Source organism: Vicia villosa, linkage group LG1 (assembly GCF_029867415.1).
Source record: "Vicia villosa cultivar HV-30 ecotype Madison, WI linkage group LG1, Vvil1.0, whole genome shotgun sequence".
In the NCBI taxonomy this organism is placed as follows: Eukaryota; Viridiplantae; Streptophyta; class Magnoliopsida; order Fabales; family Fabaceae; genus Vicia; species Vicia villosa.
Window position 1 is genome coordinate 72,073,795 of NC_081180.1, and position 13,054 is coordinate 72,086,848.

Genomic DNA, 13,054 nt, shown 5'->3' on the forward strand with positions numbered 1-13,054 from the left:
CGAATTCAGAGGAAGATCGGAATCAAAAAGTGGGTCAAAGACGTATGTACGGTGCTGATGAAGAGAAGGAGGGGGTGTATCTACAAGGTACTCCGACGAGCAACTAAGTAGGAGCACGGATACGTGAAAGTGTTTCAAGGATTAACAATTGTGTTACCTGACCCTCAAATGAGAGGATTTTCATATTGTCCCCCAGCACTTGGCCATTGGTCCATGTTTTGGGGTAGATTGTGGATTTAGGTCCAGAACGCATGATTGTCAGGATTCTAGGAGCATGTCTAGGAATCCTGGGAGGCTGCCAGAAACTATTTGTTGGTCGGGAAGATGGGTGGTTCCTAATCGACGCAGGTGTACGTCGGGCAGAGGTTGTTCCGCCCCCGGGAGGGAGCGGGGCGCGTCTCCACAACCCTCAGGTGATTGGGCCAACGTTATTGGGCCGTTCTAGAAGTAGGAATGGGTTGGGTCATGCCTAACCATCGGGTCAGTCCAGAACATTTTCTATTGCACATATTTTGTCCAAATCATGTTTTGTAATGCAAAGACATTCAATGCCTCCATCACCTCTTGTTTCAAAATGGTATTCATTTAGACGAATATCTTTGATACTTGATAAATTTCTATGAGACTTAGAGGAGTATAATGCATTTTCAATGTGTAATTTTGTTCCTCCATATAACATGTTAACTCTTTCAAAACCTTCAATTATTTTTGAGATTTCAGATATAGTATTGACATTAGTTTTTTGTTTCATTAAATAAGAGAAATATTTTTTATCTTTTAAAATTGTGTTAGCGGTTGCTCTAGGGACAAATATTTTCACTATTGATGTTAGTGTCAATATTTATTTTGAGAGCTTCGTGATGATAATGTGTTATGAAATAAGAAGAAAGAGCAAAATATTAGAGAGCAAAAAATATAATTTTGTATTGTCTTGTTCTCGAGTATAACTCTACAATATAACATAGATCCTATTTATAAGACACAAATTGTTTGATACACAATTAAAGATAAATGATTAATACTCCATCTTCCTCATTTATAAAAAAAAAAAATCACTTTTTAAATACATTAAATAAATAATATATCTATCAAGTGAACTTTTTCTTATAATATAAATGGGACCAGAGATGATATTTAGTAAGGAGACAATGTTATGAGTTATTCACGATTATTTAAAACAAAGTCTCTTTATTAGCAATTAATACAATTTTAAATTTTTTTTATGCAAAATAAATGGGTTTTAGAGTCACTTATTGGTATGAAAGAGAGACCGCACCCCGCATGTACAAGCAATGCCAGACATCTCTCTTCTTTCTCTGAGCAAATACGAAGGAAATGTCATTTGCACATTTTAAAGAGAAAAATCTTTTCTTTTTTTATAGAAGCATGCCTCCTGCTGTTTAAACTATGGTGAACTGTGTAAGTGGCGAAGGAAAACACGCATAGCATCATCCATTATAAAAAATGCAAAGTAGAGAACAATAGCAACGGCAAATTGTTTCATTTCTAAGCCTCAACATTGCCTTACACTATGAGTCGAAGGAAGGTGAGTGTTTCTGAAATACTAGAGATCACGTCAGTGGTCAATGCAATTTTACCAATATCTTAATATTTGCAGTTACATACAAAAGTTTACGATGGAAGTAAAAAAAATACTATAAAAGGCTAATGTAGTATTAGAAATGCGTCTTATGCATATAAGTAACCCGGGTACAGCCACTGTATTAAAATCTCTTTTCTTCATTTATAATGAACCATGGCCCAGACGAAAGAAGCAGATAAATTTATCTGTCATTTCTTTAAAACCAGTTCTATTGAAATAAGAAAAAACATTATACTTCAAGGGATTTAGCTGCATATCTCTACAGTCCAGATGGAAGTTTCCCTTTCATCTTTTCACTAGTCCTATATGTCTTTTCTTTTTTTTAAATTCCACCAGTGTCATTGAAAAAAGTGCAAAATGTTGTTAGCTAACAATTCAGCAGGTATATATTTAATTTATAAACTTTTGCGTCTTAAAACTTAATATATCTAAAGCATATGTTAAGAACAACTTCCAAATTGTAACAACCTATACCAAAAAACAAATGCTCCTTAAAAATGCAGGGCATCCTGATGTTTGGTAGTCTAACAAGTACGCTTGCCACCAGCAAGTACCTGACGAAATTAACATTAAGTTGTAATTTCAATACATCAAAAAGACACAAAATAGCACAAAAAACCCAAGGAAGAAAAACATGTACACTTTCAAGTCAGAAGGTGTGTCCACTTACCTTGTACATACTTCTAACAGTCTCTGGATTATTGTTGTGGCTTTTTCTACATCAAGTTTCCATCTTGTCTGAAGTGCCATACAATACTTTGGTGGAAACTGGAAACATATCCCTGTTTGTTGAATTTGTTAGTTATTTTCTTTGTGACTTTGGTGCTTTGTTGGGAACTGAGGTTGGGAAAAACAAATAAGCTATTAATATTTTGGTTAAAAATGCTAATGAATAAATGCACATTTATCATATTACATATTCAACTTTTTAATTCTTCTGCGCATTATATCTGAAAAGTAGTTTCTTCCTTGCTCTGGTACGATCTAATAAATCATGTTTAATATAGAACTAGATATAGAAACCCCTGTTTTGTACAGGAAAATGAAATATTGAATATTCAATCAAAATTACCGTTGGGGGAAAAAATAACAATGTCATTTGAGTGGGAAACTATATCCAAAAGACTGATGTGTGGTAAATGGTAACCTTCTCAAGAAATTTAGAGTATGCTTGGTTAAACTTACAAAAGAAACGGTTTAAGTTGTGTATAAAAGTGATTTATTTCTTAAAGATTTAACATAAAGAATACCAGTTAGTCTCCTCAAATCTTCAATGCTATGCTATCTCCGATATCCATAAGAGATCTGCCTCCAACCAAAGCTCCGAGACCATATGACAAAGGGTTTCTGAAAATCAAAACAAATATATTCATACAACAAAGAACACCAAAGATTAGCCCTCACCACAACACGTGGAAAAGATGGATAAGATATTCATTTGATGTTTGACTGTATCGCTCTTATTAAATATGCCTGCAAGTGTAGGTTGGGCTGGCTTGAGTTGATCACCAAATAAACAACATCAATAAATATATGATTCATAGGAATTAGTAATCAAATCCAACAATTTGATAGAGCATACACATCTAGAGCATTTCTAATTTCTAGAACTTTAGCACCGATTAGAAGAGGGCCAGAAGAACACATGGTCAACCAGCAACGAAATCAATACGTTGACAACATGTACCCCCTAAATCACCACAATAACCAAGTCTTATCCCACTAAGCGAGGTCGGCTACATAGATGAACTTCTGTCATAATATTCTATCCAAGATCTTGTTTCCATCCAAATCGTTAATATCGAGATATTTCTTAATAATTTCTCTTATAGTTTTCCTAAGTCTTCCTCTACCTCTAGTTGTTTGACTCCTCTCATATAATCTACTCTACTTACAACAAAATCTATTGGTCTTCTCTCTACATGCACAAACCACTTAAAACTATTTTCCACCATTTTTTCTACTATAGGTACCCCAACACACTCTCATATTATCATATTTCTATCTCATCCCGTCTAATCTTACCACACATCCAACGCAACATCCCCATCTTTAGTACACTTACTTTATTCTCGTCGCAGAAATAAATATTACTCCCTCCGTCGCAAAATGTTGGAGACAACTTTTTCAACAAACAATAAATAAGGTAACGCAATACCCCTAAATTCAATTTTTTTCAACAAACAATAAAGGGATAATAGCTATTTTGCCCCCTGCCATATGGGCGAGGTTTGAAAAACGCCCCTGTAAAAAAAAAAAATTGGATTCGCCCCCTACCATATGAAGATTCCCCTGTTTTACCCCTTCAAGAAATTTAATATTCAAAATTATTGACGTGGCAACCATTTTTTTATTTTTTTTAATTATTTATAATGACGTGGCATGCTTAGTTGGATTTTTTTATTATTTTTAATAATTTTTAATGACGTGGCAGGCTTAGTTGGAGTTTTTATTTATTTTTAATTTATTTTAATTCCATGTGGCATGTTTTATTATTATTTAATTATTTGTTTGTTAAAATGTCAAATATTAAAGCCAAAATTTTGTCTCCCATGAGTATTGAACCCATGACCTAGTAATTACAAGGGGACACCACCAACCACTAGGCTACTTTACTTTTGTTGTTCTATTCTTACTTTAAGTACTTATAGTATAGTAATTTCTGAAAATATGTTTATTAAATATTTATTTAGGTTCTTATATTTTGATATATGTTTTAATATTATTGTTAATCAATGATAATGTTTTATTAACCAGTATATTAGTGTTAATATATTTATTTAGGTTATGATTTTTTATTATATGTTTTATTATTATTATTATTATTATTAACTAATAATGTTTTATTAACTAATATATTAACATTAATATATTACATGAATTGCATATTTACCGTTAATATTTAAAATATTGTAACATAAATATTTAAAAATTATTAAATATCATTGATATTTAAAAATGTTAACATTTAAATAACTTTAATTATTTAAATAACTTTAATTATTTAAATTATTAATTGAAAATAACGTTAATAAATTAGTTTAAACTAGTTTATTACATTAGTTTAAAAGGTACATTATTTTTTTAAAACATAGCCTATGAAACATGATTAACAGTATATTTTAAAACATAGCTTATAAAATATGACTAAATTAATTTGGTTCAGTATTTTTTAAATTAGTTTATAAAACATAGCCTATAAAACATGACTAAATTAAATTAGTTTATGTAATTAAAACTAAATTAAACAAATTTAAATTAAAACTAAATTAATTTACATTTTAGAATTTAATTAATTTTAACAGTAAAATAAATATTAATTATAATAGTATTAATTAATAACAATGTTAACTAATAACTATAATATAACTATTATATTTTAACTGATATATTTTATAATTTAATTAAAATAAATATTTAATTAGATAAATATATTAACGTTAATATTTGACAAAAGTAAAATAGAACAACAAAAGTAACTGATAATATTTGATAAAAGTAGATAAATATAACTAGTTTATTATAATATAAGTACTTAAAGTAAGAATAGAACAACAAAAGTAAAGTAGCCTAGTGGTGGTTGGTGCCCCCTTGTAATTAATAGGTCATGGGTTCAATACCCATGGAAGACAAAATTTAATATTTGACATTTTAACAAACAAATAATTAAATAATAATAAAACATGCCACATGGAATTAAAATAAATAAAAATTCCAACTAAGCCTGCCACATCATTAAAAATTATTAAAAATAATAAAAATTCCAACTAAGCCTGCCACGTCATTATAAATAATTTAAAAATAATAAAAAATTCCAACTAAGCATGCCACGTCATTATAAATAATTTAAAAAAATAAAAAAATGGTTGCCACGTCAATAATTTTGAATATTAAATTTCTTGAAGGGGCAAAACAGAGGAATCTTCATATGTTAGGGAGCGAATCCAAAATTTTTTTTTTACAGGGGCGTTTTTCAAACTTCGCCCATATGGCAGGGGGCAAAATAGCTATTATCCCAACAATAAATAAGGTAATTTACGTACACAAACTTTTTTTTGGCAAGACAATTTTGCCAATAAATTCAATGGTAGTTTGGGTACAATAAATGGTGGACAAGACAACTTTAGTGCTTTAAAGAAATGAACTAATTTCCTTGGTGGGAGCGATTTAGTTAAAAAAAAATCTTTATTTTGGGACAAAGGGAATAAATAAATTTATTATATAAAACTAAATGAAGAGGAGTTCGACGAAACAGTTGGAGTAGCTGCCGTGAAAATCAGCCGCTTGCAGATACAAGCAGATACAATCTAAAGCTACCTACAATAGATTTGCAACAGTTCCAACCCTTCCTTGAACCCGAGCTATGACGAGCACTCTATTAGCATTAGGTTACTCTTTTATATAAAACTAAGAAATATTATGCGGTAACATTATGCAGCACCGTGTTGGCAACTTTATATTTCTCAAAGTAATAGAAATCTAAGAATCTTTTTAAAGAGAGGACAAAACACACCTATAGAGGGATAAGATGTCCTCCAAAACAGAAAATGAAGAATACTCAGAGTACCAGGGAAGAACAAGAATGCTGTAAAGCTGCTCAATCTCTATGCATATATGAAAAGGTTGACTCCTTTGAAACAGACATTGATAAAAAAAAACAGAGAGATCATTAACACAATCTTATCTGTCTCATAAAAAATATGGAGGGAGAGATGTACACTTAGAATGTGTTAACCCTTGATATCCAATCAAGAGAATCCGCCGCATAGTAGAACATATTCACTCTGCACACCGAAATATCTAAATATCTTCCTTCTTCGTTGCTTATAAATACCAAATATCTAAATATGGCACAAATGCATAAAACAGTCATCATCCTATATTACCATTATCAAAAAAATTCAAAACCCACGACAAAACAAAAATAAATAAATAACAAATGCAATGTAGAACAAAAGAATAAAAAAATGAACAGTTTGATCTTGAAAGGCTTACCCTTAAAATCAAAGGCTCGTTGTTCAACTAGCAAACCAAGTCAAGAGTAGGTTGCTTCAGCTGTTGATAGTAACCCATATGCCTGGAGATCAAGCATATGAAATCTTCATCTTTCAAATAATATGAGCTTGAAATCAAGCTTAACAATGGAAGTCTCGACCACGAGAGTTCTGGTATCAACAAAGTGTCAACTGTTTTGAGTAGTTTCCTCATTATTTTTTATTACTAATTGCTGCATCTGTATGTGGATGCAGCTTTTCAACCAGTGTTGTATAAGTTATTTCTTCCATGGGTGCTTCTGTATTAGGCATAGGATCGCATAGAAGAGTTTCTTCGAGCTCCTTTTCCTTGCAATATCCTTTTTGCAATACATTATAAGTAACAGTATCCGGTGATATTCCATTTCTTATCATCTCATTTAAAAGCTTAGTCGCTTCTGTCGTATTTCCTAATTTACAATAACCACCAATCATAATAGTGTAGGTAATTTTATTAGGATGTATACATTTTGAAGTCATTTCTAGTAAGATGTTCTGCACTTCATCCATCTGACCTAACTTACAGTAACCACCAATTAGAGCAGTATAACAAAAGACATTTGGCATCAATCCTTCATTTCTCATCTCTTCAAAAAAGTCCTTTGCTTCCTCAACACGGCCAATACGGCACATTCCATGTATTATAGAAGAATATGTGGCAATTGTAGGAAGAATGTCTTTACTTTTCATAGTATCGCGGAGTTTGAAGGCTTCAATAAAATTCCCAGCTTTACTATGAGCTGCAATAAGTATGTTATAAACAACAGAACTAAGTTCTACTTCCTTATAAACTAACTTGTTGAAAAAGCTCACGGCATTATCAATCCTATCAGCATTACAATATCCTTCCAACATTAGTGCATATGTATAGATATTTGGAACCACGCCATGATCTACTGCTTCTTGCAAAACCTTATCAACATCATCTATTTTACCCTTATCAGCTAACCCTTTCATTAGGAAATTGTAGGTATAAGTATCTGGTTTGAATCCTTGCTTCACCATCTCTTCCTTCAGCTTGAAAGCCTTCTCAATATTACCTGATTTACAACAGCCAAATATAAGTGTGTTGTATGAAATCCCATCCAGTACCAAGCCTTTCCCCATCATTTCTTTGACAACTGCAAAGACTTCTTCCATGTCCCCCCTTAGACAAAGTCCATGGAGAAGCCCATTTGAGGCCGCTGTATTTGCTGCAATCCCTTTATCAGCTAGTCTAAACCAAAGATCAATTGCCTCCAAATGTTTTCCACATTTACAAAGTCCACAAACCAACAAAGTTAGCAAGCTATCATTAACCTTAATATTCCTCAACAACAACTCCTTTACAATTTTCAAAGCCGAATCATACTTGGAACTATTGCATAACAAGTGAATCACATAAGAACACGCATCCTCATTAACAGATAAACCATTCGATAACAAGTACCCTAACACTTGCTCAGCTTGCTCCATTTGATCACTCCTACAAAACCCCTGTAAAAGAGTATTAAAAGTAACAGCATTTGGCTTCAACCCCTTCAACATCATGTCATCCCTAATCCTCAACGCCTCATTCATATTCCCTTTCCTACAATACCCATCAATAAGTGCATTAAAAACAAACTCATTGGGACAAAATCCCTTGCTATACATTTCCACCAAAACTGAATTCGCCTCATCGAATTTCTCAGACTTCATGAAACCATTAACAAGAATCCCATAAGTAACTAAATTCGGGCTCACTTTGTTCTCAACCATCTTATCTTTAAACCTAAAAGCTTCTTCTAACCTTCCATTCTTACACAACCCGTCAATCAAACTATTATAAGTAACCACATTCGGCAAAACACCTTGCTCCTCCATTCTAAAAAACAAACCAACAGCATCATCAATCTTTCCACCTTTACAAAACGCATTAATCGCAGTCGCGTACGTGTAAACATCAAGCGTAACACCACTACGACAAACAGCCTCAAAAACTCTATAACTCTTGTGAAGCTCATTCGATTTCACCAACGAACTCAACAAAAAATTACAGGTTTTAAGCGAAGGAAAAACACCATTGCTCGTAAACAGTGTAAAAATATCAAAAGCCCAATGAAAACCTAAATGCTGAAACTGCGAACACAAAATATGAAGCAACAAATCCAATTCACCGTGACTTCCTTCCGTTAAGCGATTCAGTTCAAGAAAAGACGAAGCGATTTCGCTAAGCCTATCGTTCACATTACCTAACGGCGTGTAAACGTTTCCGTCTATTAAACGCTTCAACATGAATCTAGCACGGGGTAAAAACCTAGACGATAGAAGCAAACGGATTAAGAGGCAATAGGAACGAACCGTGAAGCGGAACTTGAATTGGTTAGAAGCAAAACGGAAGAAATCGAGTGTGGTTTTGAGGTTGAAAGAGGAATGGTGAATGAAGAACAAGCGGTCGAAGTCGTGAGAGGTTAAATGAGGTAGAATCGATTTGCATTTGGAAGAATCTAGAGTTTTGTGTGAGAGGATGGAAGGTAGGGAGGTTAGTGAAGTGTTGGTGGAATCAGGCGGCGGCGGCGGTGGTGGTGGTGGGAAGTGGCGGCGGTTGTAGCGGGGGATGGTGGAGGTGATCCACGTTAGAGGACGAGTGAAGATTAAGGGAGGTTTAGTGGTGATGTGTTTGGCGAAATCCATAGCGAAATGCATAGCATTGGTTTGTGAAATGAAATGGAAACGGTTATTGTTGGTTTGAATTTGGTGTTGTTGAACTTGAAGCCATTGGTTGGTTTTGTGATTGTGAGGGTGTGAACGTGGCACGGTTTAGTGAAGAAAGTGGTTAGGTTGATGAATTGAAGTGTTCCGAAGGGGAAGACGCAGACTCCGAAGGTGGGGAGGACTGGGTGGTGGGAGTGACCCAGGTGTGAGAGAGCGTTGGGGGAGGTGGGTGGGGTGAAATTGAAATGTGGGCTGGGTATGGATTCGGACCAGTTTAACCCGGGTAGAATATTGGGAAGGTGCGGAAGATTTTCTCTTGTGAGTTTGGATCGGGAACCCTTCTTTTGCTAATGCACTTCCTGTTTAGTTTAAAATAATAACTAGATTAGAATTTGGTTACAATACTTTTTAATTTTCATTAATAGAAATTGTATTCCATACCCCAATAATTATCTTCATCTCTATAATTTAATCAAAATATTCATGTATAAAATAGTTAATGATTAAAAAATTTCCATTTCATTTTGAAGTTTTTCAATTCAGCGGAAAAATTTGAGAAAACTTTGCATATAGAGTTTTATTTTCAAATTTTCTGATAAATTAAAATTTTCAAAAGTCTTTCTATCAAATTCTCTAGTTCATATCATACTTTCGAAAGTCTTTATACCAAGTTCTTCCATTCATATTATACTCTTAGAATCTTTCTACCAAATTCTCTATTTTTTATCGTCTTGAAAGTTAGTGTTTCGGTCCTATTCAAAAAAAATTAACTCTTCATAAACATGTATACAAATTGTTTAGGTGGTCCATATTAGGGGTGTTCATGGTTCATAAACTGCACTGAACCGAACCACATAAATGGTTCAGTTCAGTTTTTAATAACCACATTAATAACAATTCAGTTAATTGTTAAAACAATTTTAATTCAATTATGAATTGGTTTAAACTGGTTTGTATATTTAAACCAGTTTAAAACCAGTTTGTATTTATAAACCGGTTTAAAATCAATTTATAGTTATATAACCAATTTTATATTCTTTGTCAAAAAAAAAACAATTTTATATTAAAAATTATTTTAAAATTAATCTATTTTGAAATTTTATTTTAAAAAACATTATATATATATATATATATATATATATATATATATATATATATATATATATATATATATATATATATATATATATATATATATATATATATATATTATGTTTGTTTCGGTTGGTGTTTTGAAAATTTGTGGATTTCCAAGATTCAGCCTCCAGGATTCTTCAAATTTAAATCTTCAAATGCACACATTATATATATATTATGTATGTTTGTTTCGGTTGGTGTTTTAAAATTGGAAATCCACAAATTTGAAATCTCCACAAATGCACACATAAACCAATTGAAATCTCCAAGGAACTGCACACATATTCTTTCCGATTATTTTTTAAAAATTTAAAATAAAAGAATAGAAAAACCATTTATAAACATTATGTGATCTCAACTATTTTATTTAAAATCATATTATTTTATAAACTGCTTAATCACATTGTGTTGATGCACACATTGAATTTCAATTATTCTCAAAGAATATTTTCCTTTATTCTAAAACACTAAAATTTTCTTGCAAATACAAATTTTATTGATGACTTATATGAGATTATGAAATCATTAATAAATTACTAAGCTTCTTGAAATTAATTAATTAAAATAAAAGAACTAATTTAGTCATATGTTCAGTCAAACAAATTAACTATTTTAAGTGGACACAAAACTTAAATTACAATTAGATATTTGCAATTTGACAAAGAAAAAACGGACACTATTATGTATAGTACAAAATATATTAGATTTAGCCTTCATAGTTCATATAATATAATCAGTTTTTTTTTTTTTGAAATTTTTAGAAAATAATTTATTTTCAGGTTTTGTTTTATTTTCAAGAAAAAAAAAATTTTTACTTTCAGATTTTTTTTTTTCGGATTTTTTTTTTATTTTAAAATTTTTTGGAAAAAATATGATTTTTTATTTTTTTAGAAAAAATTCATTTATATAATTAAACCAGTTTATAAAAGAAAACTGGTTTTGAACCAGTTTTGAACTGAATCTGAATTGTTTCAATTAAATGGTTCAGTTCATTAACCATTTAAGTGGTTCAGTTTTTTTATGGTGCAATTCAGTTCAGTTCCAGTATACAATTCAATTAACCATATTTTTGAACACCCCTAGTCCATATAGATGTGAACAATTCTCCAATGTCATAAATAAGATTCATCCTTGTTACTCTAGAGACATATATCACTAGAAAGAATTTTATTTAAACTCCTCATATAAATATTTTTACTTCTTAAACTTGTAAATATCATTTAATTTTATTTAGATTTTATGCACCTACATCGAGAAGAATCAATTGTTAAACTCTTTGTCATATAATTAACTTATACTAAGTAAATTATGCTTTAACTCTTCAACCAAAATAACTTTCCCAATCGTTGGACTGGGGGAGTTACCGACGATACCAAAACCCTGAATTTTTTCCCTTATTATTATCATTAAAAGAGATAAAACATACCTTCTTAGGAGTGAAGAAGAAGTATAATTATTTATCACCAGCCATATATTTTGAATAGTCCCTTCAAAGTACTATTTAGTGTTTGAAATTATAAAGCATTTCTGCAATAAAAATGCAGGTCATAACTTTAGATACATATACGGGATGTGTTGATGTCCATAAGGTATATCCTTATGCACGGTTCATAAATACTCAAACATTGTTTATATTACTCAAAATATTATATTTATTATTCAAAATAATATACAGATTACTCAAAATAGTATAAATATTACTCAGAACAATGAATATATTACTCAAAATAGTTAAAATTCGATATTACTCGGAATGGTGCAAATATTACTCAGAATAGTGTACTCATTATTCACAATTAATAATTACTCATAATTAATAGATGTGTACAAATAATGCATATATTATTCATGAATTATGATATTATTACTTGTTTCTAACTAAAATGTTACTCGGAACAATTTAAATATTACTCGTACGAGACTTACGCATCGTGCATAAGGATATACCTTATGCACATCAACCTGACCCTACACATACCATTTTGGGTCCTCTACTGTTAGTTGGATAAACATTTTCATCATTAGATTTTATATTTGAAACATAAGTATATGATGGACCGGGACATTTTTCATTTTACACTCACAATGCTTTCTATAAAAGTAAGAAGAATGATGTCTTTGTTTACTTTCATGACTCTTTTTAATGAAACAAAACATAGCGATATTTCTTTCTTTATTACAGTAATTACATTTTAAGGTTTTGCAACGAGATGTAGATTTAGCATTACAAATATTATTAATGTTCTTAATATTGTTCTTGGGTTCATAGCCAAGACCGACTCTTTTGTAATAAGTTTTTTGGTTTCCCAACAAAATATTCAATTTGTCTCTTTCTTTAGTAAACTTGACAAGTTCATCTACTTCTTCGATAGAATGGGAAGAGTTTTGGACTAGATAATTTTGTCTTTTCCTAATATTTTCTATTTCCTTCAACATGTTTTTATTTTTAGATTCAAGGGAATAAATAGTATCCTTAGAGATAGAGACAATTTGTTCTAATTTACTCGTTTCTTTTGTAAGCTTCTTACAAATGCGAAAAAGATCTTGATAAGAAAAGTAAAAGGTTACCTTATTATACTAATGATTTTTTATGAGACGGATGTTG

General features: G+C 31.2%; 1 protein-coding gene across 4 annotated transcripts; it reads right to left on the reverse strand.

Annotated features, from left to right (window-relative positions):
* Positions 1-1,149: 1,149 nt before the first annotated feature.
* Positions 1,150-9,545, reverse strand: LOC131641592 (pentatricopeptide repeat-containing protein At4g19440, chloroplastic-like). Of its 4 annotated transcripts, none has more exons than XM_058911914.1 (4): positions 6,599-9,545; positions 2,854-3,076; positions 2,274-2,385; positions 1,150-2,157 (listed from the first exon to the last, which is right to left on the reverse strand). In XM_058911914.1, the coding sequence occupies exon 1, from the start codon at positions 9,301-9,303 to the stop codon at positions 6,811-6,813; it is 2,493 nt and encodes an 830-aa protein (XP_058767897.1). In that variant the 5' UTR covers positions 9,304-9,545; the 3' UTR covers positions 1,150-2,157; positions 2,274-2,385; positions 2,854-3,076; positions 6,599-6,810. The 4 variants fall into 4 exon arrangements, with proteins under 4 accessions (XP_058767897.1, XP_058767894.1, XP_058767885.1 ...); XM_058911911.1 differs by having other exon boundaries at positions 1,151-2,157; positions 2,854-2,950; XM_058911902.1 differs by having other exon boundaries at positions 1,152-2,157; positions 2,274-2,440.
* Positions 9,546-13,054: the final 3,509 nt, after the last annotated feature.